This window comes from Caloenas nicobarica, chromosome 10 (assembly GCF_036013445.1).
Source record: "Caloenas nicobarica isolate bCalNic1 chromosome 10, bCalNic1.hap1, whole genome shotgun sequence".
NCBI classification, from domain to species: Eukaryota; Metazoa; Chordata; class Aves; order Columbiformes; family Columbidae; genus Caloenas; species Caloenas nicobarica.
Window position 1 is genome coordinate 10,805,837 of NC_088254.1, and position 27,562 is coordinate 10,833,398.

The following is a 27,562-nucleotide window of genomic DNA, read 5'->3' on the forward strand; positions in this document are numbered from 1 at the left end:
TTGATTGGACACCTTAGTTATACAGCTTGTATTCTGTCCTCCCCTTACTCCTATTTAATCAGCCTCCTGAAAACCCATTCATTTTCTACAGGTTCCTATATAGATGACCACTAATTAATTGGAGATTGTTTCAGTCAGTTCTCTAAACCCTCAAGGATAATTTCTCATCCAAGTCGAAAATATTTACCAGATAAGGAAAGAAAGAACTGATGCAAGTGTCTTATAAACGGATCTTTTCTTATTCCAGCTTGAGGTCATACTCTGTTGTGAGTTCGTTATGCCAGCTGTCTTGATCACACCAGACTGAACGAAAGAAACATTAAATCCTTTGGTCTTTATATAGTTTGTGCAGTAATTTTTGGTAAGGATTCTGTGTATCTTGTCTTCCTGATCTGCTTTTGATGCACATCCTTAAAAAAATGACCTAGTTTCTATATTTTCTATATGCTGCTTTCTTGTATTTGAGGCCATTAAAGAACTTGTGCTTTTCCTGAGGTTCTTAATTTACTTCCCATCCTTCCTCTGCACTGTAGAGTTTACATGTGTTCCCTTAAAATAATTGCATTAAGGAACCGCTGAATCCTCAAAACTGTCTTCCCTTGTGTTAATTTCCTAAGAGATTTGAAAGAAATTCCTCAGGTTTGCATTCTTGTCTGTTGTCACTGCTTTGTTGTTCTGCTTCCTTTCAAAAATCTATGAACTTCATCCTTTTTATGATAATTCTTCTATGTGGTGTTCTGTTATTTTTGGTGGGTTTCTTTTTTTTTTACAGTGTCAGACCATTTCTCCCTGTTTTTGCTAGAAGCAAATGTGGCATACCCACCATTGTTTTTTCTGTCATTAGGGGAAAAAAAATACTAATGCCTTCTATGATTTTCATGTACAACCTTCCCTGCTGTCTCCCTTTTGGAATGAGGGGATACACACGTTCCGTGAGTTCCTGGCCACTACACAATCCTGATCTCTGGACAAATCTCTTAGTTGCTCAAAAAAACACTTTCAACTCCTGTTTTGAGGGGCTGTTAGTAAAATTAAACTGTGGCAAAATCATTGACTTTACAGCTGCTGTTTTGATTTACTTTTCTGACCTGGCTCAGTCTGTCTTCAGGCCCTTGAACACGCAAAGCCTGTCGTGGCCCTTCCCTCTTTGCTTTACCTCGCTCCCGTGCAGGCAAAATAATGGGAAAGCGCTGTAAGGTAATAGACATTTCGTACAGGGAAAGTGGGAGTATATGTGCACTTAAGTATTATGAAATCTATGCCTTATTTTTCACATAATCTTCGGATTTAGGGACGCCTAAAGGTGAGCTATTGGGAGCTGTTTGAACCCCTCCCTTATGTTCTTAAAGGAGTCTGAGGGAGGTTATTTCTGCCAAGAACCAGACCGTGAAAGGCAGCTGAGGAGCGAAGGAAACACATGTAACTTGATACCACACTGTTAAGGAGTTTAAAGGGAGCCTGTGAGATTCTCGGCTGCTGCCCGGGAATCCAAAAAAACCCTCAAGTAAAGCCGCTGAGGACTTGGATCCTCGTTTTGATCTGTAAAAGTAGCCGAAATAACCCATTTTAGCCCGGCAGCAACGGGTTTTTTTGTCCTTTCCCCTGCTGTGGGGCAGGAGCAGCGCACGGCAGGCCCGGGGCCGGGATGTCCTGGGGGCAGTCAGGCCCCGGCCCGGGCGGTGCCTGGGCCTCCCACAGCCGCTGCCGCCGGAGCTCGGCCGTGCTCCGCCGCTGCCGGCAGGTCTCTATAACTGCCGCGGCGCTGTGCTTCCAGCGAAGTCTCCGTGCCCCGCCGAGGGCCCTGCCCGGCCCGTGTCCCCAGCAGCAGCCCCGGGGCGACGCGGAACCCCGGCCCCCCGGACCGCACCTCCCAGCGGGCCCGGCAGCGGACGTGACGTCAGGGGGCGGAGACGGAAACGGCCGCTGTGAGCGCGGCCGTGTGTCCGCGGAAGTCTGGTACCGCCGGCGGCCCGTCCCGCCCGCGGCCGCCATCTTGTGCGGGAGGCGGTGGCATCGCTGCGCGGAGCAGCGGCCGTCGCGCCTCCCTCTCCCGCCCCCTCCCGCCGTCCTGCTGCCGCGGCGCCATGTCTGCCGAGAGCCCCGAGCCCGCCTCGGCCGAGGAGCAGAAGGTGGGTGTCCGGCAGCCGCGCTGAGGAGCAGCAGGAGACCCGCGGGGCTTCTCCCGCCTCCATCCGCGGCCGAGGCGCGGCGGGGCCGCCGGGGCTGTGCGGCCCGCAGCGGGGGGAGCCCCGCGGCCCTTCGGGCAGCGCCTCGGGCCTGACCGCCCTCCCGGCCGCGCCGGGAGCCTCCTCAAGCGGCCGCCCCGGCGGGGGAGCCCCGGCCCTTCCGCCGCCGCGCTGGGGGCGCCGGGCGGCCCTGGCGGGCTGGGGCGCAGCGGGGCCCGGGCGGGAGCGGCCGGGGAGGCGCCGGCGGTGCCGCCCGCGGCCGGCGGGGCTGAGGCGGGAGCGGTGGCACTGTGGTGGCTGCTCGCTCGGCGTTGTTCTCTGGTACGCGGCTGCCGCGCTCCGGCCTGGGCGGCCGGCGGCGCCTCCGCTGCCCGGAGCGGCCCCGTCCCGCTCCCCGCCGGGCCGGCCGGGGGACTCGGCTCCGGCCGCAGCACAGCGGGAATACGGCGCTAAACTTTGGTCTCATTTTTAGAAAATTCTCAGCGTTTAATGTGAACTGTTGTTTAGGAGGAGAAATACCCAAACCACAATGGCTCTGGCCTGTTCTGGTTAAGCGTTTTAAAAAGAATAATTGTCTGGGTTATCTGCTGATGGCACTATTATGTCATCGAATAATTTCATAGTTTCGGAAGTGGGTTTTGGCTTCACAGATGACTGTGTGCTGCTTGCAGTGACTCTGGCTGTGACTTTAAGAATCCGTTTTGGTTTTTAGTCCTGTCATTGCTATATAGACTCAGTTGCAATCTCACAGCTATTTCTGATCAGGAGCGGTTATGAAACGTGAGTACTGCTGTGAAGGACACCAGAAGAAAAAGCTTAATCTGCCTCAGCTGTCAAGTTTTTGTTTAATAATTTACAGTTTGTAATATGAGTTAGTCATGCAAGTAGAGCTTTGGGGGTTAATATGGAATGATACCGTCTCAATAGGTGCAGTAATCAGAACCAGCTTCTGTGGCAGGTCTGTGATCTACTCTTAAATGCATGTGTTCTGCAGCTCGACTTTACATTCGTGTTAGGTGGACTACTGAACGGATACCGCTGCTGTTCAAAGCCCGTAAGATAAATTCCTGGCCTGCGTAGCACTCCTAGAATAGCTCTGTAATAAGAGCATAGTAAAACATGTGGTAGCAAGTTTATTGTGACGCCTTCTAGTGTGTTCTGGTGAAGTCAGGTGACTGGGGCTGATTTTGCCGAGTTTTAGACCGAAGTCTTGAAATGCAGCGCTTATGCACTGTTTGGAAAAGTCACCCTTTATTTGAGAGACGGGAAACCCTTACTGATCTGTTAATTTAGTTTTAATCTGATGAGGTGTTCAAGACAAATTAGTAACATCAATAAAATTAAACTTGGTTTTCCGTGAGTTTATATTGTGTTAGGATACTGTGATATCAGTGCTCTTATGGCATTGCAGTATTAACCTTTACTAAAACTGTTTGGGTAGGCAAAATTGAACATTGACTCAGTGCTTAGCTCTGAAATACTTATATAAACAACCCATTTTGCAGTGCTTACTCATATGAATGCTTAAAAAAATGCAGCCCCTAAATGAACTTTGAGGCAGCGTTTTCATGTTCAGAACTGTTTTCCGAACTCTTCTACCATGCTGTAAGAAGCTTGTGCATGTGTTAAGCGAGAAAGGTGTTAAACAAGAGAGCAATATAAATCGAAAACTTCCCGAAGACCAGTGTTTCCTGACTCTATGTGAAAACTCAGGATAGTGGCAGGGGGAAGTTCGGCAACAAAGAAACTTTAGATGTTGGAGTACATGCTTTGTTGACTGACTTTTTGCCTTAAAATCCTGTATTTTTCAGGAAGCTGTTAGAGGTAGTGCATTTTGTTTCTGGACTGGCTTTTGCCACATCGCTGTAGAGTTGTGTTGTCATGTTTTTCCCATTTTCTGCTTTACATTTTCTCTGATGTCTTTTGCTAAAGGGGACGAGCTCTTCATACCAGAGTTTTAAGAGGCCGATGGCTCATTCTTTAGCCATGCAGTTCAGTTTTCGAGCAGATACGGAGCTTTACACTGCTAGTACCTCTGTAAAGATTAAAAGCAAAAGCCATCTTTAAATGAGTTAGGTAACTACTGCCTTCCTGGTAGATAATTTTAATGAAGTAAGCAGACTTCATTAGCTATGTCAAATTCCTGGAGAGAACTAAAATTATAACTTTTGTGTGGTTGTCACTAGGAAGAAGAGTGTGGTATATCTTGATTTCTGCCCCCTCAGTCATTTGTGAGTCACTTGGTTGTTGCTTCTATAACTCAAGAGATAATGTTTTAAATGTACGAATGGCCTTGTCGGCTTGGGTTAAAGCTTTTGTGGCACAACAACACATCTCCAAGGTGCTCAATGTCGTCTGGTCCACAGAAGAATATAAGGTCAGGACACATGTGCAGTGATCTTCCCCAGGAAACTGTCCCAGGTCTCAGCAATCTGTGGTTTAAAAGCCTTCTGAGCAGCAAGTGAACACACCGAGTTGCTTTCTGAATCCAGCTAAATTCTTGCTCCTCCTGTATCCTTTGGCAAGGAGTTCTGCATCTTAACTATTTTATATGAACAACTGTTATCTTATTTTCAGCTGGTTTTGTTTGCACCCCAAGTCTTTGTATTGAAATTCTTTAATTTGTCTTATGTAGTTTTTTGAGTCTTGGTCATCACTCTTGGTCATCAAGAGTAAGTGCCCATAGTCTGTATCCTTTTCAGCTGCATCGATACATAAAACAGTATTTTTTGGTTTTATTGCCTGCTATACAATGATTTGTCAGCCCTGTGAGTTTGCATAAATGTCTCCTTTGAGGCACCATAAATACATATTTGTGTAAGCTATTTATTGTTGGCCCACTGTTCTTAAGAACTATCTTATCTTCGTTAGTATTGGCAAAACATGCCCCCTCAAATGCTTTGTCTGTTGGCTCAACAATGAGTGCCCAGTGATTCAGCATTAGATGTTGAAAGTATTTAGCTGAAAGGATTGCTTTTGAGAAAATCCGGTCAGTGTCGGCGTGATAATAAAGCACAATAGGAGGAACAGCAGCTGAAGAAGAATCTTTGTAACACATTGAAACTGTGTTCTTGGCTAGTATGATGTTATATAGTGAGAAATAGTATAGTTCTATCTTCAGTAGTGCAGGGAAACTTTGCCCTTTGTATTTATTTGTATTTCCTAGCCGTGTTTTTGTCTAGTAAAAAGCATTTGTTCCTGTCTTCATAGAAGTTTCTCTTAAACCGTTACGTGAATTTCTATCTTTCCTTGGTAGACCGTTAATTCAAATTCCCACTGCGTTGTGCAAAGCTGTCTTTGAGATGTTTTGGCCCAGTGGAGCAACTAGACAGTGTTATATTCTAAATCTGTTATAACCTTTGCTTCTGGGTTTTTTTTACCAGAAAGATGTTGAATATTATAGAACTTCGAGCTTTTATAAGATGGATAGGAAAGCACTGGGTTAGGCTAGTGTGGGGGCTCTAGTTCTTTGGCAGTTCTGGCCTGAGAAGCTCCCAGCTGCTTGTTCTGTCCTCCCTGCTGCTGTGCTGACATAGCTGTGTGTGCAGCTGCTTCATGATCTGGCCTGAGGAGACTGGTCCAAATGAAACACAGCCCAAGAAGGAAAAGGAAAAAAAAAAAAGGTTATTTTTCTGTCAAATTAATTTCTGTAACCTATTCATGTGGAGTACATGCAGTCATGCTGACTGATGCAATGCAAAGGATGATGACACAGATGGAAAAGAGTGTGAAAGGGCTGCCTGAGTAGCTCCAAGTGGCTATGAAACCTTAGTCACAGATGAATGTGAGGCCTCCCTGGTTTCAACTCTTCTCTCCCACCTAAAAGTCTTTCTGTGACTTCAGATGATAATAACAATTCAAGAACTACAGCAGTCGTTGCAAATCAGTATGTATTTTCCTTGAACTAGCAATGGTTTGTATGCAAAAAACGAAAAAACGGCATTGGCCAAATACCAGAAAGTAGCAAACCAAGAATTTTGAATGGAAGATATTTTAGAAATTATGTAATAGAAGAACTTGTCCTTCATACATCAAATTGCTACATGAACCAGAGCAGATGAGTGTGAAGTAGAGGTCAGGGTTGAAATACTGGGTGTAGAAATTGCAGTTTTTGCTGAAAGAGTATCTGCAAATGATTACTTTGACCATGCATATCTTAGAGTATACTCTTAAAATAGACATTTTATATGAATGCACTATAAACTGTCTTTGTCATAATTTTCCGAAAATTATAGACTTGTATAGAGAAATACAGTATTGTTACTATTAATACGATAGCAGACATGTTTTGGAAGCTGAGCTACTTTAACACCATTTCACAGTGAATATCAACACGTTGCTGTCAGAGTAGTCATGCAAACCAGATTGTGGCAACGCAAGTGCTGGTCTGTCTGCAACTCCATGATCAAACAGGAGCAGTTGGAAGAAAGTCCTGTGGCTCTTACCTGGCTTTCAACGTTTACTTGTTCTTAGTGGAACCCTTGTTTGGACAAAAAATGTTTTTTCTTTGGGGGACTTTTTTTTTCCAAAATAGAATAATTTAATTTTAGTATAGACTACTTTTATGTGAAAGAGAAGTGCATTGATTAGATTTAATCACATCTCCAGGAAAGGTATCTAAGATGGGAGGCTGAACTCCTACAGTTGCTGTCAATATTCAAGAGAGAGCATATGAAAATGTCTATTCAAATAACTATAGGTTCATTTGGTAGCAGCAATTGGCATGTTGATGAGCTACCTGCAAAGTTATTCTGTGTAAATAGTTCATTATTTTTATAGTTCATTTACAGTGTTGCTAATTGTCTTTCAGGAAATGGAGGATAAGGTGATCAGCCCAGAAAAAGCCGAAGAAGCAAAATTGAAGGCAAGATACCCTCATCTGGGCCAGAAGCCAGGAGGCTCAGACTTCTTGAGGAAGAGGCTTCAAAAAGGGGTGAGTTATTTATTGTCCACAGGGTATGGACAAGAAATTCCAAAATTCCTGTATCTGTGATTTTTTTTTTTTTATTACTTTTTTAAAATTCCGCTGCACAGGCCTTTGTGTGAGTAGAAGAATGCTAAGAAATTTAAACTTTGTCTTTGGAAGCACAAGAAAGAGAAATTTGTTTCCGCAAAACAAATACCAAATTGGCAGGATGGCTGTTTACAGCATCAGTGGCTCAACTGAACTTTTTAGAAAAAATTAAACTTAGAAACTGTCTCAGTGCTGCTGTGATAGACTTCATAAAAAACATGATAGTAGACACAGAGGGTCAGAACCTCATCCCTGTTTTGTACTGATCCTATCTTGCCCATTCTTAGGTTCCCAAAATGTATGTCTGCTTTTATGATCCATGCTTTTGGCATGTGAAAGCTTAGTGTCTGCTGTGTTACACCAGACACCTTCTGATATCAGTGCCTTGAGAGTGGTGTAATTCTGAATATATACCCTAACAAAAAAATGATGATAGAAGAATGAAGAATGAGGTCATATTTCGGTATTGTTCCACATGTAACCAGTGTCTCTTATTTTCTTAGTTATTCAACTGTGGTTTTTTTAGTTTAATTATTCATAAGGTGATTATGTAATGCCTTTCAGGCATGCTAGAACTCAGTTGATGGAATAGTCCTAGTATATCACTACTTCTGATGGTGCTTTCCTTGCTGTCACACTTTTTTTTTTTTTACTGTTGTCTAGGCCCTTTGAGTGCACGCAATGATTTCAAGTATAAATCCTTCGCAAACCAGCTGCTGGAGTTCAGTGCTGATCTAATTCTGTGCTATCTGGTAACATCTCCTGGGAATTGTTACTGTTGGCAGGGTTTTTTTATGAGGTTTCTCTGGTAACTTGGAGCATACACAGCATAGTTAGTGGCTGCTGGGAATGGGCAGGTGGTAGATTAGGTGATTCCTTTTGTGAGTTATGCTGTTTGGTGTTCCCGAATACAAAACTGAATGCAACCTAAATGAGACTTCAGGGGGTTGACTGTATGTGTAGACACAGAAGGGAGAAGGTGAGCATGTTGTGATGATAATTCAGGAAAACAGACCAGCATCCGCTCCCTAAGGATTAATGCCTATCAAGGAGTTATGACAGCTTGCACTCAGTGCAAATGTGAGGAAGACTCACAACCAACAGAACAATCGGTACAATATCTTCATCTTGATTATAGCACTATTTAATGCAAAAGTTGTTGCCTATATTTTCAAAATTGAGCAGAGGGAGACCAGTGGGGATCCTAATTGAGTAAGTTTGGGATTTTGCTACTTTGATGAAAGAGGGCATAAAGTTGTGGATTCCAATTCATAATCTGTCTTCTTTGGTTCTCCACTCCTGATGTGGTGGTAATAACTTTCTTCCATTTTATTTCTCTTATTTTCATTTGGTGTGCTCCGTGTCTTAAATGAGGAAGCATCGTTAAGTGATATAGATGCCTGGTGTACTTCAGGCTGCCTGGATTGCTGAAGTTTAAAATAGAGTGAGGATAGTGAGTACACTTTCCAATAGTGTTTGTGACATGAAGGCGCCTGGACAGACGCAGTCAGTTTGAAAGGGATGATGAAATACAGGCCATTTATGAGAAGCCAGAGTAAATCAGAGAAAAATATAGGAATAAGTCAAAGGGAGAAATGAGCTGATATTCTAATGCATGAAAGATGGTAGGTTTTCTCAGATATTGTTCTAAATGCATGTAGTCTTTGATTTGGCAGCTAGGACGTGCTCTGCCCATTGAGGTTTGCTCTCCGGCAATGTTCTGCGTTGGGTGCACTCACCATTACTGGCACTTTCTCCAGAGTAACAGTAGATGAGAACCATGCTACACCACACTCCTGTAGGGGGATTCTGTTTGGAGAAATAGGAAACACGTATTTCCTGTGTATATAGGTATTTCCTATATATTTGGAGAAACAGAAATAGGTATCTGTTAACAGCAGTAGCACATTGAAAGATTGAGCTGTTCTGTTATTGTCTAGATGCTGTTTAAAAGTTTATTTTGGTTGCTTCAGTCTTGAAAGGCAAATTATGAAAGCCTTTTTCCAAATCAGATTATGTTATAATTTAAGGTCTAGTCTGCAGATGCATCGTTAGAGCACTGTGGTGTAAACAGAGATTACACCGTCAAAAGGATTGAATTGGGAAGGTTTATGAATAAAAGTGTGTGTTTCAGATATACTACTGACTGCATGGGAAGACCAGGTTTGGTAACTTTAAGGCTCTAGTAGGGAACATTTAAAGCCTTGTTCAGGATGCCCTGCGTAAACAACCTTCCCCACCCCATTAGGGAAAGGCCTGTTAAGTCAGATGTGCAGATTATTTCTCTCTCACAACTGCTGCTAATGAACATTTTGCAGCTGGTTAGTACTGATGCAAAATAAAGAGTATGGTAGAATATACTGCCCAGAAGCACTTAAACATAGCATGTAGTGGTGACTCTTGTTCAACTGGCTGAGGAATAAGCCCATATAAACCTAACTAAGGAGTGTTCTCTTCAGAGATGATTGATTTTAAGCAGCAGTTGCTAGTATAAATCTTTGTCCTGAATCTATAACTTTTTTGGCCTCATAAGGCAATCTGTTCAAAATAATGGGTTACAAGTACCTTAATGGCAGACCTCATAGTAAGATGTAAACAAAATACAAATTTTCCTGCAAAAGATGTCAGTGAGCAGTTGAAGACTTGACGCAGACCTTGGATAAAATTCTGTGCCTCATCTTACCATGATGCAGATAAATCATAGGCCGTTTGGCTTTAACATCCATAGATAACTTAATATTTTGAGAAATCTGACAACAAATAAAACACTGTTAAAAGTAATACTAATAAAAATTTGCTGAAATATTAAGGAACACTGTTTTAGAAATGGAAACTTAATGTATTTGCTTTTGTATTCAGAAGAAACCTGGAGTGTGGAGTAAGAATTTCTTTTACATAGTGCTTTCCAGAAGGACTGCACAGTAGATTTGACTTTGCTAAATAATTGATTCGGGAACTTTAGGGGTTGTGGTTTCACTGTTTTAATGTATGCAGACAAGAGGTTTTCTTGTTGGTGTGTAGTTTCATGCTACTTTGATCTTCTGGTATGATAGAGCAGGCTCCGTTCTCCAGCTTTAGTTCATGCAGTGTTTGGTTATTCTGTGTAGTGGAACTTGTTCACTGCAACAAAATTTACAAACCCTAAGGTTTCACTTGTGGAAGACTAGAGGCCTTGGGAAAACCAGGGCAAAAATGATGTTCATGTATGACGTGAGTTTAATGGTATATGTAGAATCTTTAATGTATACTTACCTAATGCTATGAGTTTATCTGTGCTTAATAGGCTTGGTAGGATTTTTTTCTTGAATCAACATAGAGCTACTTGGCCAAATCAGGAAGATTTTATAACTGTTTTTAAAACGTAAAGAAACTATTTAACCATGTAATTCAGTGTATGCATTTGGTAAAACTTGAGGCTTTTAAATATATGTGTCTTTTGTCTTCTAGCAAAAATACTTTGATTCCGGAGATTACAACATGGCTAAAGCAAAGATGAAGAATAAGCAACTGCCTACTGCAGCTCCTGACAAGACAGAAGTCACTGGTGACCATATTCCTACTCCACAGGATCTTCCACAGCGGAAACCATCTCTAGTTGCTAGCAAGCTGGCTGGCTGACGAGAATAGCCGAACTGCATGATTATTCTCATTCCTGTTATTTCTCCTTAATAGTTATTTCTCACCCTCACATCCCCCATTTTTTCTTTCTTACACTAAGTCATGAGACTGACAGCTTTGCAGGTAGCGATAGCATGTGCTGCTATTGTAAGGGAGTACTGTTAAGAGTAAAATGTAGTATTTGGACTAGCTGAGAACAATGCACTGATTAAAAAGGATAAGTTTGGTTAGAGCTCTGTAATCTACTTGAAAAATGTACATATTGCCCATTTCCTAGTGTAGGACTGGTTCCAGCAAGTGACATCGCAAGTTTTACAACTTATGTTTCTGCTTTTGTTATTTCATCCTAATTACAGCATATTTGTATTTAATATAACCTCCAGTTGTGTTGGTTTTTTCTTCTGTGTTTGGGTTTGTTGTCTAAAATAGAGGTTTAAACCACAAGTTGCTAGATGGTAAAGCATGTATAAAAAACAAGACAGGTCTCTGATTGAATTTTGTTTCTGCTTTTGAACTTGAATGGCCTTAAACCTGTTTCAGCTTTAACAATAGAGTTTTTACTTGGGCAATATTTGCCCATTCTGGTGTAACTCTTGTGAATCTAGTGCTTATTGACAACTGCCTGTTGAAGCTGGTATTCTTTTCAGTTCCGTAGCTTAGGACAGACTTTTGTTGAAGATGTGAATGAAGTGTGCATGTGCATAGACTGTTGATTCACTCTTGTGCCATTTTTGTAAATACAATAGTTTTGCACAACCTTTTGCAAACGTCTTAGTTTTACATTTTAAAAAGCAGATAATGTGCCAATCAAAGCACAAGTGATTCTGTATCTTTCAAAGTCTTGTCCTGAAACTAAGAGCCCAGAATCTTGCTACTGAAAGTAAAAACTGAATACCTGAAATCTGTGAAACACTTAAATTTACACTTGACTCAGCCTTATGCTTTTGTGGTTGTATATTTTGTTTTACAACAATGTCCATCATTCAGATAAAATCTGGAATTTGCACCTATATTTGGAGGCAAGTGCCCTTTCTGTTTAGCAGCTCTTTAAGCTTTTAAAGGTGAAGTGCTCTGTCTGATGACATGGGAGATGGCTAAATGTACCGCTCTACAGAGGTTTGTGTGTGGCAAACTCCAAATCTGGGCTTGCGAAGGTTTGATATGCAATTGTCTTTGGGCTATTTTAGACTTGTGGAAGCGGAAGAGGGTTTTTTGGTTTTGTTTTGTTTTTTTTTTAATTTCTGAAGTGGTAGTAAACTAACCCATTTTCTCTTATGGAGCAGCCCCTCATTGGCCTTGGGGAAACAAAGAACTGGAAGTGGTATTTATATAATGACCTATTGAGAAATAGGTAACTTTTCATATCAGGAAAAAGGAATGAACGTCAGTTCATCTTTATGATGCAGGTCGTAAGTACTAGATTGCTAAAATATATGGTTGATATTGGACAGGTAACTTCCTGCATTTAAAAGCATGTTTGTTCAATGAAATCAGAACGTTAAAAGTGCAATATGATCCATAACATAATTCATTTTTATAGGTAGTCACAGCCTTGGTATTCTTTGGGAATATAAGAAACTCTTTAAAAAGACCAGTTTACTGAATACTTTTTTCTTCAAAGAAATGGTTCTGAAACAGCCTATTAAAGCGCCAGTGTGGGTATTAGAAGAGAAAATAGTCTTAAAGGTGCATGTTTTTAGAAAGATGTGCTTTGTGTTGACATATTCAGAAAGGTCTTACAAGATAAAGGACTGTTAGTCAGAAAGAGCACTGGCTCATATTTTCTGCAATGCTCCCTTCTAAAGGCAAACATAAAAAAATGATCAAGAGAAAATGAAAAATGTTAATTTGGTCCTGACTTGGTCAGAATGTGAGCAAAGTATAGCAGTGTCTATATAACATTTTCAGAGAGGTCATTCCAGATAATTTTGAAATTGTTAACCTGATTCTTTTCAAGCCTGTATAGCCCTTTTCTAGTAATTAAATGGGCTCTGTCAGGGCTGTCCTTATTCCTTATCTTCCACTAGTATTATAAAGAATAAGTGATTTTTGCAGAACACATTGAAGAAATGGACTTACTTGCCGCCTTTAAGTAAGAAATTAGGCTGGGAGAATAGCAAAGAAACTGGATATATTGAAGCAAACCGCTTTTTATAGATGTTTGTCCTAATGTGAAAATCCCTATTTATTTTTGTATGTGTAAATGAAACTTAATGATAGGACTGGGCCTGAAACAAATTTTGGACAATTTAAGGTGACTTGCTGTGCATTGTCTGGTGCCACTATTCTGTAGCTCATGTAAGGTGAGCGAGCTTGATGTTTGGGAAGGTTTAAAAAAATAGCCATTTAAATTTAGACATTCCACTCACGTAACTACAACTCGGCTTGTCTTCCTGGTTGGACAACACAAGCTCTTCTGATGGTCACTCAGTGACTTGCAATTCTTAGGATTATTACAAATTCAGCTACGAATATATTATCCATGCGTATATGTGAAGTACTGTAATACTAACTAGGTCAATAACTGATTGTGAGCCTTCACATCTGACAGACCTCAGCAGCAGGCCATGGCTATTTCGATTCTATACACTGTATAAAACTTAAGTCCAATAATCACTTAACATTAAATCAAACATGACTGCAAATCGATGCTTACTTTCAGCTTATTCCAGCAAGATAACTCAGCTATCCAAACTTATGTATATAATGTATTATATGAGTTTTACCATTTGATAATTACCTTTTTCAAAGAAAACCTGTCCACACTGTAGACTGGCAGTCCCTTTCATATCTTGCCTTTATAAAGATAGTGTTTAGTTATTAGAGTAGTACTCACGTAGGCTTCTAATAGCAGATAGCACCAACATTTTATTCAAGATAGTTAAGTGAATTAATGACAACTTCACTGATATGTCCCCAAATCTGTAGCACCAAAGGCTTCCCTCGCATTGTTCTTGATGTAGTAGGACAGTGTTTGTGTAAAAGCCACAGGAGTACATTTTGTTGGACGTATTTCCGCCCAGCCAAGATGTTAAGGTGATAAAAATGTCAATTGTTCTCTACAAACTTACACATTGTATAGTATACAGAATAAATTGATCTACTTAGTTTTTATTGCAATGTGTAGATTTGTCTCGTCTTTACTGTGGTTTCCTAAAAGATACTGCATACTTGGGTATTCTCGATGGAAAATTTCTAAACCCTAAATCTTGCTACTCTGTATGATTAAAAATACGACTGGGCTTTGGTTTCTAGTATGTTAGACTACAGAATTACTTTAATGTAATCACATTTATATATATTTCAGTGCTTATTTTTCTAATAAGGCAATTAAAGCTTATTGTTTGAAAACTCCGTAACAGATGATTGTTTTGGTCCCTTGCACTGAGTGAAGGGGATTTCTGGGTATAAGCTTGGCTTATAGAAGTTTGCATTGCCATAGGCTACTGGCCTGAATATGGCACCATTTTCAAGAAATCAAGATGCTGGAAGAAGTCCAACTAATTTCATACTGAGACTGTGAGTTAGGTGATGATCTTCGCACAGCTTCAAGATCTATTTGATATATTTACACAGCTCAGTCACCAAAGTTGCAGTAACACCCTCTATGCTCTGCATCTCAAACGCAAGCAGGATGAATGTGTGTTGGTTGGGTTTTTTTGGTGGTGTGTTTTTGGGGTTTTTTTTTGTTTTTAACTTAAGGTGGAGTTGGGCTGAATGTGTGGTTTCATTATTCCTGCTTTAGTACAAATGAGCCAGCCTCTTTCACACTCGATCCTTTGGCTTTTTCATCCCAGTTTCTGGCATTTATAGATCCAAAGCAATTTCAAATCTGAAAAGTCCTGTGCACGTTCAAAGCATTTATTGCCCTTAAATATTTATCTTGAAGATAAATGTTTCTGGAGTACTAGCACAGAGACAGAGAACCTTGAGCTCAGCTGATGTGCTTCAAAAACCTTTAGGTTTTTGTTCAGTTGATGACTGAATTGTCCCTGTCTTTCTCAGGCAGTATATCTTTGTTACAACAAGACGCTGCTTGATATATATTCATGATAAATATTCTTGCATATTTACAGCAGGCACAAAATTTTGTTTACTTACTGCTTTCGAAAATATTGACAAAGCCTCCACCAATTTCAGATGGATGTTTATTTGACTTTGGTTTAAAATGGGAAGATGGAAGTACTTTTTGTTTCTGACTTTGTCTAAATTTAATAACAGGTTTCACTTGGGTTTAGTTTTTTTACCGAATTGCAGAACAGTATTGTAGCTCTTACTAAAAGAGGAATATGTTTGGATAATCTGTCAGCTTCCCTTGGTAATATTGTAGAATAATCAAATAACTGTCATTAACATTCCTGGTACAGGGAGTCTCCACAGAGACTGGATTCAGCATCTTCCGTCTGTACTAGTGTAGTAAGGTTGTTTCCTTGCTGGGCTTAAGGAAAAAACAACGGTAAGAGTCTTCCTTGAGAAACAGGTGTTGGATTTTTTAAATGTACAGCATTTTCTAGGAATTGAATTATATGCCTGAAATTACAAGGATGCTTAAATGCGAGAGATGGAAGCTGTGGATTCTTCCGAACTTCAAGTCTGTTCTTGCGTGGTGTTTTTTATACTGTTGAAAAAAACCTAGGCTAATAAATTGAAAAGAAAATATGTGTGTGGCATTCTAGGGACAAGAAAAATCTTCCTACTATAGGCATAGATGGATCGAGGCAAGCTTTCTGCATGGGAATTTCATCATGTAGGTTTTGTCTTATTTTCTGTAAGACCAAAAAACCTGGCAGTAAATCCCAAATGTTGCTGGGAGGATATGTGCAGGGTACATAATTTTATCTCTTCCTACGTATCTCTTGCATTATGTTTCAGAGTTCCAGCTGAGCCTGACCTGTTTGTTTTCTACAGCTAAAAGCTCCAGCCCTAATTGTTGTACTGTGAGAATGTAGGGAAAGGTAAGAGGATTTTAGCCTACAAATTCCTCTGTTGGCTTTGTCTGTCTTTCCACTCAGAGTTGAACTCATGGTCAGTGTTGAATATACAAATGCTTTTCTGAAGGAGTCAGTAGGCCCATCCACTGTGCCACAGAAACCATCTCGTATTCCTTATGGTACCCGTATATATTATTTCTGTGCCTCTGATGATTTCCCTTTTTTCTTTGGCCCACAGAGAAATCTGCTACGCACTTGCGGTAGACCCCGACAGCAACAGAATAAGAAGTCATTGAGAAGGGAATTTTTCTGCCACAGTTGAACAGGTTATAGATGTAAACAGAACACAGATGTAGGAAAAAAGATAGGACGGATACCTTGTAGACACTTCTGAAAAAAACTTACGTAAACTAATCTCAATTCATAGAAGGATTATTTTATATCTTTTATTTGGTTCAAATTCAATATAAAATTCTGCATGTGAATTGTGTCAGCATTGTCAGCTGGAATACCCTGGGATATATGCTCTGAACTGAAATGCCATAAATGAGCTTTTTGAAAAGATGCTGTGCAAGATATGAGGACATTTAAAATCTTGCCAGCCAATGTTTGATGCAGGAGATGCATGTTAAAGTAATAATTAAGTAGTCCGTCTAGGTACATTACCAACAGGTTGTTTCTTGGCAGCTTTCAGTGCCCCCAATTGCTGTCCTTAATGTCAGATTTGAAATCCTGGTTTATGCAAATTGTGTCAAATCACAGCATATTTTGGACTCAGATATCTATTTTTTGCTGGGGCTTATAATTACATTTGGCTCCTGAGCTCCGGCTGTGAATGGCTGATACAGTAATCCACAGTCCAAGCAAACACCTAAAATGAGTGTCTTTGAATTTAGAACAGATACCTTGAAGAAAGGGTATTAAATATCAGATATGAAGCAGCACACAGAGGGGAAGTTTAGGTCCCTTCTGAAAACAAGGCTGAGGTTTCTGTGGTTCATACATACAGATTTTTAGATTAAGCCTTTTAAATGTGGATGGTCACATTCTTAAATGAACCCCAAATCACTTTTGTGTTACACATGAAGGATGAGAAGTAGCTTCAGTGTAGATCTCTGTTTTGCCACAGTGTACACAGGAAAAGCGGCTCTGCAAACTTCTTAGCCAAAAACCTGACCTGGCAGCAATTTGCAGGAACCAGTCCTCTGAGCTTCTTGCAGGACTAAGAAAATGTCCAGTTGTGCTGATGGGATTGAGGCTCCTGGGCATGGGACAGTAGTCGTGGTTGATAATCCTGGACATGCTGGCAGAATATGGGAAGAAAGGTATTTTTAAATGAAGTTCTCGTTGGAGTTTCAACTGTGAACTCTTCCAGCAAAATCAATTTATTTTTAACCTCCTTTCTGAATTTAGCAACTTAGTTTACTAGCTGTGAAGACCATATATCTGCATCCATTAATTATATAACTCCAGGTAAGGCTCCGTATTTTCATCCTAACTATTTTTATTTTTCATTTGTGCGTACTATTCTCCATCTCCTTTCCTTTAGAAAGCAGCAGTGAAGTACAGCTAGGTTATAGCATTTATCTGGAGTGTTTACTTTGGGAGTCAAGATAGCTTGATTTTTATTTCTGGCTGTTAACGTGGTTGGTGAGTGGCTTTTGAGCAGGAAGTTTCAGGGGGAGTCCACATACTTCCCACTGACTACAGAGCTGTTATCTAAACAGTTGAATTTTTCAGAGATGATCCACTTAAAGTCAAAGCAGTTTGGTGGAGAGTGTGGCAAAGATAACTGTTTCCAACTTGGTTTGTATTTTGGACCACTTGGACTGTTAGGATGCATTCCCAGGTGAAAAAGGAAAATACAGAAAGATTGCAATAGCTTCAGTTCTGCTGTCTAAAGAACTCTTACCATAAAGTGAGCTGTAAAAAGCACCAGTTAATGATTCTTAAAGCAAATTGGCTGCCATCTCTAGACCCAGCCAGAACATGGATTATGCTTTTCATTCCCTTTTGATTCAGAGATGTGTACCTTCCTTTCTTAGTAAGAACTGGACTTGCTTATTGAAAGAACTGGTTTGAGCCCAGTTCTCGTCAGTGTTTTCAGTAGTAGTTTGAATGATAAAGATGCAATCAAGCTGGAAGAGGTGAACAATTTGAAGGATGGGATCAGAATTGGAGAGAAAACAAAAAATGGAAAACTTGACACCTGGGAAATATTTCCAGAAATGCACAATGGGGATAACTGGATAGGGGATAGGATGGCAGGCAGAGGCTGCAATAGGCTGTAATCCAGACGGAAATCCCATAGGATAGTCTGCATTAGCAGGAGTTGTGCGGGAAAGGGAGCGACCGCGCCGTGTGCGGCGCTGGTGATGCTGCAGCGCCCGCGGGTGTGGGCACCGCACCTGGGCACTTGATAACGAGATGGGTGATTTGTTCAGTCTAGGAGAAAAACCACCAAAAAAGCGGCATGAGAAGGGAGGGACACGCGTTCTCGCACAAAGCGGGGGGCCGCGCTGGGGCGGAGGCAGGAGCGGCCGAGCGCGGCTGGCGGCCCCGGGCGGGCGCCGCGGGTCCGCCGGCGCTGCCTCCCGCCGCTCCGCTCTCGGTACAGCCCGTGCCGCCCCGCCGGGGGCCGGCAGCGCGGAGAGGGGGCGGGCAGCGCCGGGGGCTCCGCGGCCCGTCGCGCTCCCCGGGCGGCCGCCCGCCGGTGGGAGGCATCGCGCCGCCCGCCGCTCCCACAATGCACAGAGCGGCGGCAGCCCCGCCGCCCGCCAGGTAGCAACATGGCGCGTCGCGCCCCGGCCGCCGCCTGAGCATCCTCCCTCCTCCCGCCGCCGGGCCGCACAGGGGCCGCCCGCCCGCCCCGCGCCATGGCGGCCTCCGAGCTCTACACCAAGGTAGGGCGGTGGTGGGGCCGGGGGCTGCGTGGGGGCGGCGGGGCGGGCAGCGCGGCCCGGGCGGGCATCCCCGAGCCGAGCGAGGGCGGGCGTGGGCAGGGGCCGGCGCTGCCGTCCGCGGCCCCGGCAGCCTGTCCGCGGCCCCGGCAGCCTCTCCGCGGCCCGGCAGCCTCTCCGCGGCGGGGTCGCCCCTTCCCAGCGCGGGCCCGCATCCCGGCGGGGCGCGGGGGCACGTCCCCGCCGCCGGTGAGTCACGGCCCCGCCGCCCCCCGCAGCGGCTCCGCCCGCCGGGCCGGGTGCGGGGAGGCAGCGGCGCTGCGGCAGCGCCCGCCCGCAGAGCCCCGCGGGGACCCGGCCGTGCGGCCCGGCCCGGCCCGGCCCGGCGGCGATGTGCCGCTCCCTGCGAGCAGCGCGCCGGCTTACAACAGCCGTTCCGTGCCGCTCGGCGTCTCCTTCAGAAACACCGTCCCGTTCCTTGTAGAAAAACACCTACAACGTAGAGACTCGGGTAATAAACTAACCTTTTTGGTGACGCTGCACCTTTAGATTATATATTTTCTTTTGGCAGTCGTTCAGAAGCCCTACAGTCAGCAGTGGGGTGGTGCGTGACTCTCATATGCTTTTTCAACAGACGTTTTTCTAATCTCTTTAGTCTTGTGTGTCAGTATCTCGTCAGTTTCCATCCGGAAACAGTTACTGCCCTACGCATCCTTATGATGGCAAAGCTTGCAAATTGAGGGCTGTGGAAATGGTTGGTTTATCCACTAGCAATGCATTGTTTGCATTGCTCTGCCTTGATCTAGTGCAACAATTTGAAGAAAATGACAGACCACAGGTTTTTAAGGGCAGAAGGGATCACTGTGGTCACCAGAACTGAGCACTACAGGACAACATAGTGAACTCCAAACACTTCTTTGAAAAAGCTTGCACAGTCAAAGCTCGTCTTATCAAAAGCCATGCCATCTAGATCTTTGAGCCCCTTCATGAAATATTCTGAAATTATCCCCAGTCTAGATTTATGTGAGGAGAGAAAAGAAAGGAAACAGCCTTTTTTTGTTGTTTTGACATGAATAGCTCACCTTATTTGTAGAGTCCTCCCACTCAGATACGGTGGACAGCACATTGTGCATCAGTGCAAATCAAACTGGGTGGTCCTTTCAATAGGCTTGACCATATCTGAGAGGTGCGTTTGTGTAGGAGAGACTGAACGCTTGGAAGTGAGGTGCACGCCTGCACCCCCTAAAGAATGCCAAATACATTAGCCGGTATGAGGTATCTTGGTGTCTTGTACCTCGTGGAAGAGCATCTCTGTTAACTGTCATTGCAAAAAGGGATGAAAATTAGCTTTTTGGTCATCAAGACAGCAATGGTACTGTAGAGTTGTTCCCAGGAGCCCAATAGAGCTCCTCTACGTAAGGAGTTATTTCTGAAAGATATTCTTGATTTCTCTCTCTGTGGATGTTCTTATTACTTATGGAATTAAAATGTCTCATAAAGAGTTGATCAGCAATACTGCTTTTTTTTTTTTTTTGTAATTTCCAACCCTTGAATTCACTTCCTCGAGTGGTTGAATCCTTTGGTCAGAAGCTATTCCAAAAATGTGGGTGTCCGGTTGTCTTGGGACTGTCGCAGTGGAAAGCTCAGGGCGCCGTGTAGTTCCCGAGGAAGGTCCGGCTCTGAATCGGGCGCCGGGACAGGAAAGCTGCCGGGCGTTCGAGAGGGACTGTCTCTGCCGTCCTCCCTCTCTGCTGGCTTTTTCCCCAAGTAAAGCCATCAAGTAGTTTAAATCATGTTCGGTATCTCATCCTTGATTAACTAACACGAATAATTTAAGGTTACAGCACGCCGAGGTGAAAAGAGCGAACACAAAGTCAAGTGCAGGGATGATCCTCGGATAGGGACTTGCTGGGTGACAAAGGCCAGTGAGATGTTTTGTGTGCTTTCCTGTCACACTACAGGGTGTTCTTGTCCTCTTTAGAGCCGTACGCAGACACAGAAAGAGCGACTTTCACATCTTTTTTTATACTGGCAGGCAGAGTCAGGGTTGTCGTTCAGGACAGCTGCTTGAAGTACCAGAGCTTCCCGTATCGCATTGACACTTAACGTATGGTATTGGCGTAGATCCTGTGCTGGCAAGCAGGGCGCAGGACGGATTTGCAGCGGATTGTTGTTGCTGACTGTGTGTGCATGTGTGTGTCCTGGAGCAGAGCACCTGGCAGCTCTCCTACCCTCTCCCCCTGGAAAGCCACATCCCAGCCCGCCACAGTTGTTCAGGTGGCCGTGTTCATGCGAGTTACTTGGAACAACGGTAAAATTACGTTAATGGCTGGATGACCAGTGTTGCAAAGAAATTGTCAGCATCTCTTCAAATGTTGTCTGAGAACAGCAGAAGTAGACCTCTTTTTTCTGTTGTGGAAGTGGGGCTCTGCTTTGTGCTTGTGCGTCCAGTTTTGCTAACATACACTGTTAAGACTTCAAATTTGGTTTCTTTGCATGCCAGGGTAAAAATAGCACCCACTGTCCCAACCACATGTGCCATCTTGAAATAGCATAAAGGAGCTCTTATTTTGCCAAGCTAAATTATTTTTTGTTAGAAACCAGAGATGTACATTTTTGAAGAAGTCATGCCACTGCTATGAAAATACTATTCCTTTGACTCATCCAGGTGTATATCTAAACCTGGTCACCATATAGCCAGCCTCATTGTTGCACATTGTTGTAGTAGATCCGGACATCTGGATTTAAGTTAAAGGACTGGCCCTGGCACACTCACAAGCTAGTCGTGGACAACGGGCCCAAACTGTGCTGGGCTTTGTGTTCCTGTGCCTGGGATGCTGCAAATACACATCTGTCTGAAGGTATTAGCTTCAGTTTTGGAGTGCAGCAGTTGAAAACTGTTCCATGGGTTAAATCCCAGGCATTCTTATTTAAAATATGCCTGTGAACTCTGTTTAACTTGTCCTGTTTGACATCTATCAATGGCAGGTTGGTGGTTCTTCTGTAAGATCGTTTCTGAAAGTTTGGGTTCTTTGACTTCGGAAACGAGCTTAGGAGAATCTCAACATGTTTTCTGAATCACCGTGGCCCTGCTGAGTGATGCTCGGATGTACATCAGCATTTCAGTAACTGTTGACCAACAGCAGATATATACCTGCTTCTTCTGACCCATAAAAATCGATAGGGACAATCTAGGCCATGCATTGGCTTTTGTTAAATGTAATCTGCTTTCCTTGGAAATTAAGAACAAGTGAGAACACTTTGCCTACACCTGGAACTCATCTGACCTCTCTGCACTGGCAGAACCCCACGGTTGGTGTTAGACATCAGCTTTGTGAATGTCGGGTGTGTGAAACCAAACCCTAGCACATGCTCTTACTGCCTGGACATGAGAATTAGCAAAGTGGATCAGATGCTGTGTTTATGCTGTCTTTTTTAAGGTCGGAGTGAAGAGTTGACATAATTCAGTCATTTTTTTCCCCTCCATTTCTATCCATTTTTTCCTGGGTTTGAGTTGTTTCTGTTTCGTGCTGTGCTTTCCTAGTGCATCCTGCTTTGCCTTCATAGTATTTCTGTTTCGGTTTTGTCTGGCTGTGTGCAGTCAACTTATTTATTTATTTATCCATTCAGTTGTACGTTTGTTTTTATTTTCGCTGCTGCCAATGTGTTCCTCCCTTTCCAGTGTCTTCGATATCGGGGCATTTAGCTCCAGCTAGCTTGCTCCTATTTTAGGGCCTAATCCAATTTCAGTTAAAGTGGGTGGAAATATTCCTTAGAACATAGAGGAATCAGTAAATAGTCTTTGTTGGAGAGCATGGTCTGGGCAAGCTGAACTCAGGAGCTGACCTTCAGGCCTGCCGCTCTCTATTGAATTGGTTCAGTTTGAGGGTTTACAAGCAGTGAATTGAGTTAGGGAAGTGTCAGAGGGAACTGCAGAGAACAAAAAACCGCTTGTGCAGTCCCTGGCATTGCAAGGAGCCCTTTCTTGCTTTGCTGGGGCTGTCTGCAGGCAGCTGCGGCGGGTTTGAAGCCGGGGTGTTTTATCAGACATGGGCTTCCCCTTAGTGGTGCTGGGTCCTTCCAAGCGAAAATGGCAAAAGGCAGATTCTGACCAAGTTACGGCTTTTCGTGAGTACGTTAGTGGTACATGGGGAGGGAAATACACCAAAAAATAACCTGAGCATTAGAGAGAAAATATAACTGTATTCGCAAATATCTGTGCTATTAGTGGGCTTTTCTCAGGGGTTAAAATAAAGCTGCCTTAATTGTATGGTCTTGTATATTGCTGTTGAAGCTATTGCCTGTGACACAGGTGTTTTCTAAACATTTCCCGGTGACCGGTTGTCCCAGTAGATCGCTGCTGTGCTCCCCAGCGCCGCGCTGCCCCGGACTGCAGAGGTGGAACTCGCGCATCTCCGCACAGCCCGGCCGGCCCGCTCTGCTCAGCCCGACAGAGAGGCTGTTGCAAAAATCACGTGTGTACCGCCGTGAAATTACAACTGCAAATGACAGGGAGCCTTTCCAGTATATCACTGTATCTCTGCCTCTTCTAAAAATCTAATGCATCAGCAGAAGAGGGGATGTTTCAGTTGCTTCTCTGCTCCAGGGACCTGCTGTGCCGCTGGAATAAAGGTGGCGGCAGCTCTGCCCATGACAGCTCACAACTGTGCGCACCAACTTTATTCCCGTTGCCTTTAAATTGAAGGTGCCAGGGATATAGTTATCTGACAGTCTAACAATACTTAGTTTAGCCTAACCTTGACGCTTTATTATGGTTTATTGTGGATGCCAACCACAGAAACTGAAAAAACCTCAGCTTTCTAACGGCAGTTTTGCAACATGTCAGCAATCCACCATTCCTGTTAAAAGAAACCGTGAGTGTCAGGAAGCGAGACGAGCGATGGTTTGAGTTGGAGCCCAGTCTGCCCAGAGCTGCTCCCCCGGGCGCCCAGCGAGTCCGGAGGAAGCGGCACCGCCCTGGGCAGGGCTGCAGAGCTCACAGATCCCTGTGAAAGCTTATCACAGCCCACAAATAGTGCTTGGGAGGGTATATGAAACGCTGAAAGATTGGCATCACTGGAGGAGAGGAAATCATAGCTTTATAGTCTTTATTTTTTTTTGCTGTAGGCCTGATCTTGAAAGCTATGTGAATGCTTTGTGCATATAAAGAATAATCGTGAAGGTCCCATTTATAATAATTGGTCTTATTTGTTCAATGCTTTGAGTATCATGTTAAAACATTTACCTAATAATATTAGTGGATTAGGTGGGATCCCCCACAAACTGTCATCTGCAATCCTCGCAGAATAATGTCTGCACATTGAGCTGTCACTGGTCATTTGCAGTCTGTTTCCGTTGCAGTGATTTTATAGCACGTCCCCAGTAGCTTAGGTAATGGATTACTATTATTTTTTAGATAAATAAATGATCATATAAAGTGCTGTCGAGCACCTGCTATGTCAGGAAATGTGTGCGATGGCCACTGTTATCTTTCAGTGAGCCACAGAGCTCCAGGTGGGCTTGGAAGGGATGGGCGGCCAGTCAGGCACACGTACCTGGCTCTTGGGGTCTCCTTGTGGGGCCCGTGGGAGTTTAATCCTCTCCATGTGTTCTAGTAACAAATAATTTCTCTCTCTCTTTAATGGGACTCATTGTTTAATCTCTGTAGGAGCAAGCATTTTTGTTATTGAAATTTGCTCATTAAACCAATTGAATTGGAGGAAGTCACAGAAACGTCCAGCATCACAAGGTTTCACTGTTTCTGGATGGTCTGTTTTTAGTAGGGTTTAAAAAAAAAGCAAGAAGTGCTAGGGGTTGTAGCTGGTGTTTCTGCTGTGAGGGAAAAGCCGCGTGCAGCTGGCAGCTCTGCTGGCCGGCGGGTTCCAGGGCTGGTGCCCGGGTTGCTGGCAGGTGCGGCAGAGCCCGGAGGAGTCCCCGGGGTGTCCTGCAGAGACATTCGTTGGGTTTGGATTTCATTGCTTGAAAATACAAAACATACACAAAACAAATATTTAACTATTTGAAGTCTTGTTTACATTGCTGGAGTCTTTGACTCCTGCACGTATACGTGAGCGTATGTACAGACATCGCTGGTTTGAAAGGCGTCTTGGCTGAGGGGGAAGATGATGGGCTGGGTTTCACTTTGTGCTGTCTCTGGTGAGAGCCAGTGGTTTGTTTTGTGCCTCCAGATTAAAGTCATCTTAGCTGGGTTTGCTTGTATGAAGTTATGGATGAGTAGAGTCTGAACTCCTTTACTTGGCTGGGGTTTTTTTTGTATGCGTGAAGGTGCAGAGGTTATCTCTGGTCTAATTTTGTGCTCACTGTAGTGGAGCAGTGTTTACTACTGCATGTATCGTGCTTGACTCTGATAGTAAATATTTGTACATTTGGGCCCAGGGCCAAGAAACGGGGTTTGGGCAAGGCTATTGCTCCTGCTGCCTCGTTAGCAAACTACTCGAATGAGTCGAAGCAGGACTGTGCACCTTCTGCTGGTCTTCTCTGCTGCTGAAATAGCAAGGGGCAGCTTCCTATTTTCCCTTAACAGTAGCTGGTCTTGTTGCAGATAATGTGGCGCTAGGGTCAGAATAAACCCACGGTTCTTGGAAATATTCATCACTTCTGTCACTCTGACTTTTTCCTCAGACTGTATCTTTTTGCTTGTTATTTTCATAGACCATAACCCTGCTCATGATACACACCACAACAGACGTATATTTTTGTTTTGAGGATGATGGTCCTAAGAGTTTGATTGGTTTAAATTGGTATCAAAACTTTTAAGTAAGTAGAAATGCATTAGACACAAAATTAAACCTGTTATCTAAAGGTCATAGGAGACAGAGAAGATTTGAACTGTGTTGAATTCAAAGGTTCTTTGTACAATAACTTTTTCATTTTGTTTGCATTACTTTTGAGCTGCATCCAGGATGGGGAGTTCTACGATAGGGTTGCTAAGGCCTTGTTTACTGACGCGAATAGCGAGGTTTTTGGTGACGTTTCTGGCAGAGACCAGCACTTTCGTGGCTGTGCCAGTGCCGCGCTCTGTGCTGCCCTTTGCTTAGGGCTGCATCATTTCCTCCCCGTTCCTAGTGTTGCTTGGCTTTGCTTAACCCTAGGTTTGCTTAAGCCTGACCCTGCAAAGATTTATCTTTATTCTGTGTGAGTAATCACATTGCTTAATTTTATGCTTTGAAATCAAGCATGTAAATCTGAAAGACTGGGTCTTTGATTCTCCGTTTCTGCTTACTGCAGGGAAATAACTTTGCTGTCGTATATCTGCTCAGAATAACTTGTGCAGGAAAACAAAAGAAAATCTATCCTAGGGATGCTGTCTTGTCAAGTTCTTTGTGCTAAACTCTGTGTATGCGGTGTTGCAATAAGTTAGGACCTGTCTGCTTAGAACCCAATTTCAATACTTAATAGCACAAGTGTATTTTCAGGAGTAACTTCCACTGTCGGGACCTCCACCATCTCAGGGAGATCGTGGTTCGCACTCATCTGCTTCTGGTGTAGCCACTTTCTCAGTGTGCTGCAGCAGCAGCCTGGCGTGAAATGCCGTGTGGGATGCAGAACCCGAACTGCCCAGCGCTGGGGAAAAGCACCAGTTATCGAATGGATGATCTAGATGATTTTGAGATCTCCCTGTCCCTGGCCATCCGGGTCAGAACCTGCAGCTTTTCTGGCTCGGTATAGCTCCTTTGCCGCCTGCTCTCCATTGATCACAGTATTTAGTAGTTTTATTTATATGTATCTTAGTCTCTTTATATACAAATACAATTTTAAGATGAGATCAGTGCTGGCTAAAAGGTTTGTGTTGGTTTGTTTGTTTTTGGGGGGTTTGTTTGTTTTAAAAAAGAAGATATGTATTCGGCGCAATTTCATCAGAGGAGCGCCCTTCTTGCCGAATCCTGGGCGTTAAGCGACTGGAGGGTAAGTGCAGGAAACATTCGGTGCTACTAATGAAGTTTAAAGACTTCACTCCTACTGCATGTCCGGATGGTAGATATTGACCCAACTTTTAATGCATCTGCGAATTTTAATGCAAATTCTGAAGAAGGTGAAAACGGATTATTTACAAAAGCAGAGATCTTGTGTCTTTACACCACCTCTTCTTAGTGGCATGGGTTTAGTTTCTTTGGCCTGTTTATCTGGGATGATAGCAAGAATTGTCACAGATCTTTCCCTGAAAAATAATGGCATGGAGGTACTCAAGGCTGGCGTAAAGCTTCATAAAGTGTTAAGAGAGAAGAAGGTACCAACCTAGCATCAAATAATCAAATCAGCAAGCACGAATGAGAAGTCACCATGCTGATGAATGACCTGATGGAGCAGTATGAAGGTTAAGCTGGCGGAGAAGCAGTCAAGAACGCAGAATGCAGCTGTGCCTGCAGGGTCGTCTCCAAGTCTGTTACCTCCGTGCTGTTCGGTGAAAGTCGTGGTTATTTTCGGAACATCTTGAAAGCTGTTGCGTTTCCCTCGTTGCTCACCAAGTCTTCGTGTGTGCCTGTTAACCCTGCTTCAGGTGTGGCTGTAGGTAAGGCTGTCGGGGTAATCCACATCGAATAAAAGCTGCCACCAGTAATTAACAGAAGAGGCTTGTTGAGTCTGTTTAGGTCGTAGGAGACACTGGGGATGGTTGAGAGCTGACTCTTCAGGCTACTTACACTGTGGTCTGATGAGAGCCCTCACTTTAAAATTAAACGTAAAGGCTACAGCAGTGTTGCTTTGAAGAGCTCTCATTCTGCCTTTATACTAGTTAACACAGTGGGGAAATACAAAGTGTGACTTGTCGTGTCAAGTTTCCTGAGACTGCCATGTGGTTGGATGTAAACGGCACGTTTCCAGCTTGACAGTCCTAAATATAGAAGAACAGAAACTTCTCATCTGAGTGACTTTTTTGCCCATATGGTCTCTTCT

The 27,562-nt window shown here is 43.4% G+C and overlaps 2 protein-coding genes across 2 annotated transcripts in view; both read left to right on the top strand.

Moving 5' to 3' along the window:
- Positions 1–1,909: 1,909 nt before the first annotated feature.
- ARPP19 (cAMP regulated phosphoprotein 19) lies at positions 1,910–14,169 on the top strand. The gene is made up of 3 exons (XM_065641997.1): positions 1,910–2,129; positions 6,997–7,119; positions 10,648–14,169. Exons 1-3 carry the CDS (start codon positions 2,085–2,087, stop codon positions 10,816–10,818), a joined length of 339 nt encoding a protein of 112 aa, XP_065498069.1. The 5' UTR covers positions 1,910–2,084; the 3' UTR covers positions 10,819–14,169.
- A 4,381-nt stretch (positions 14,170–18,550) lies between these two features.
- Positions 18,551–27,562, top strand: part of MYO5A (myosin VA) — a 98,102-nt gene continuing 89,090 nt past the window's right edge. The window contains exon 1 of the mRNA XM_065641408.1: positions 18,551–18,652. Within this exon, the coding sequence (XP_065497480.1) occupies positions 18,626–18,652 (27 nt within the window). The 5' untranslated portion in view covers positions 18,551–18,625. The remainder of the gene's footprint in view (positions 18,653–27,562) is intronic.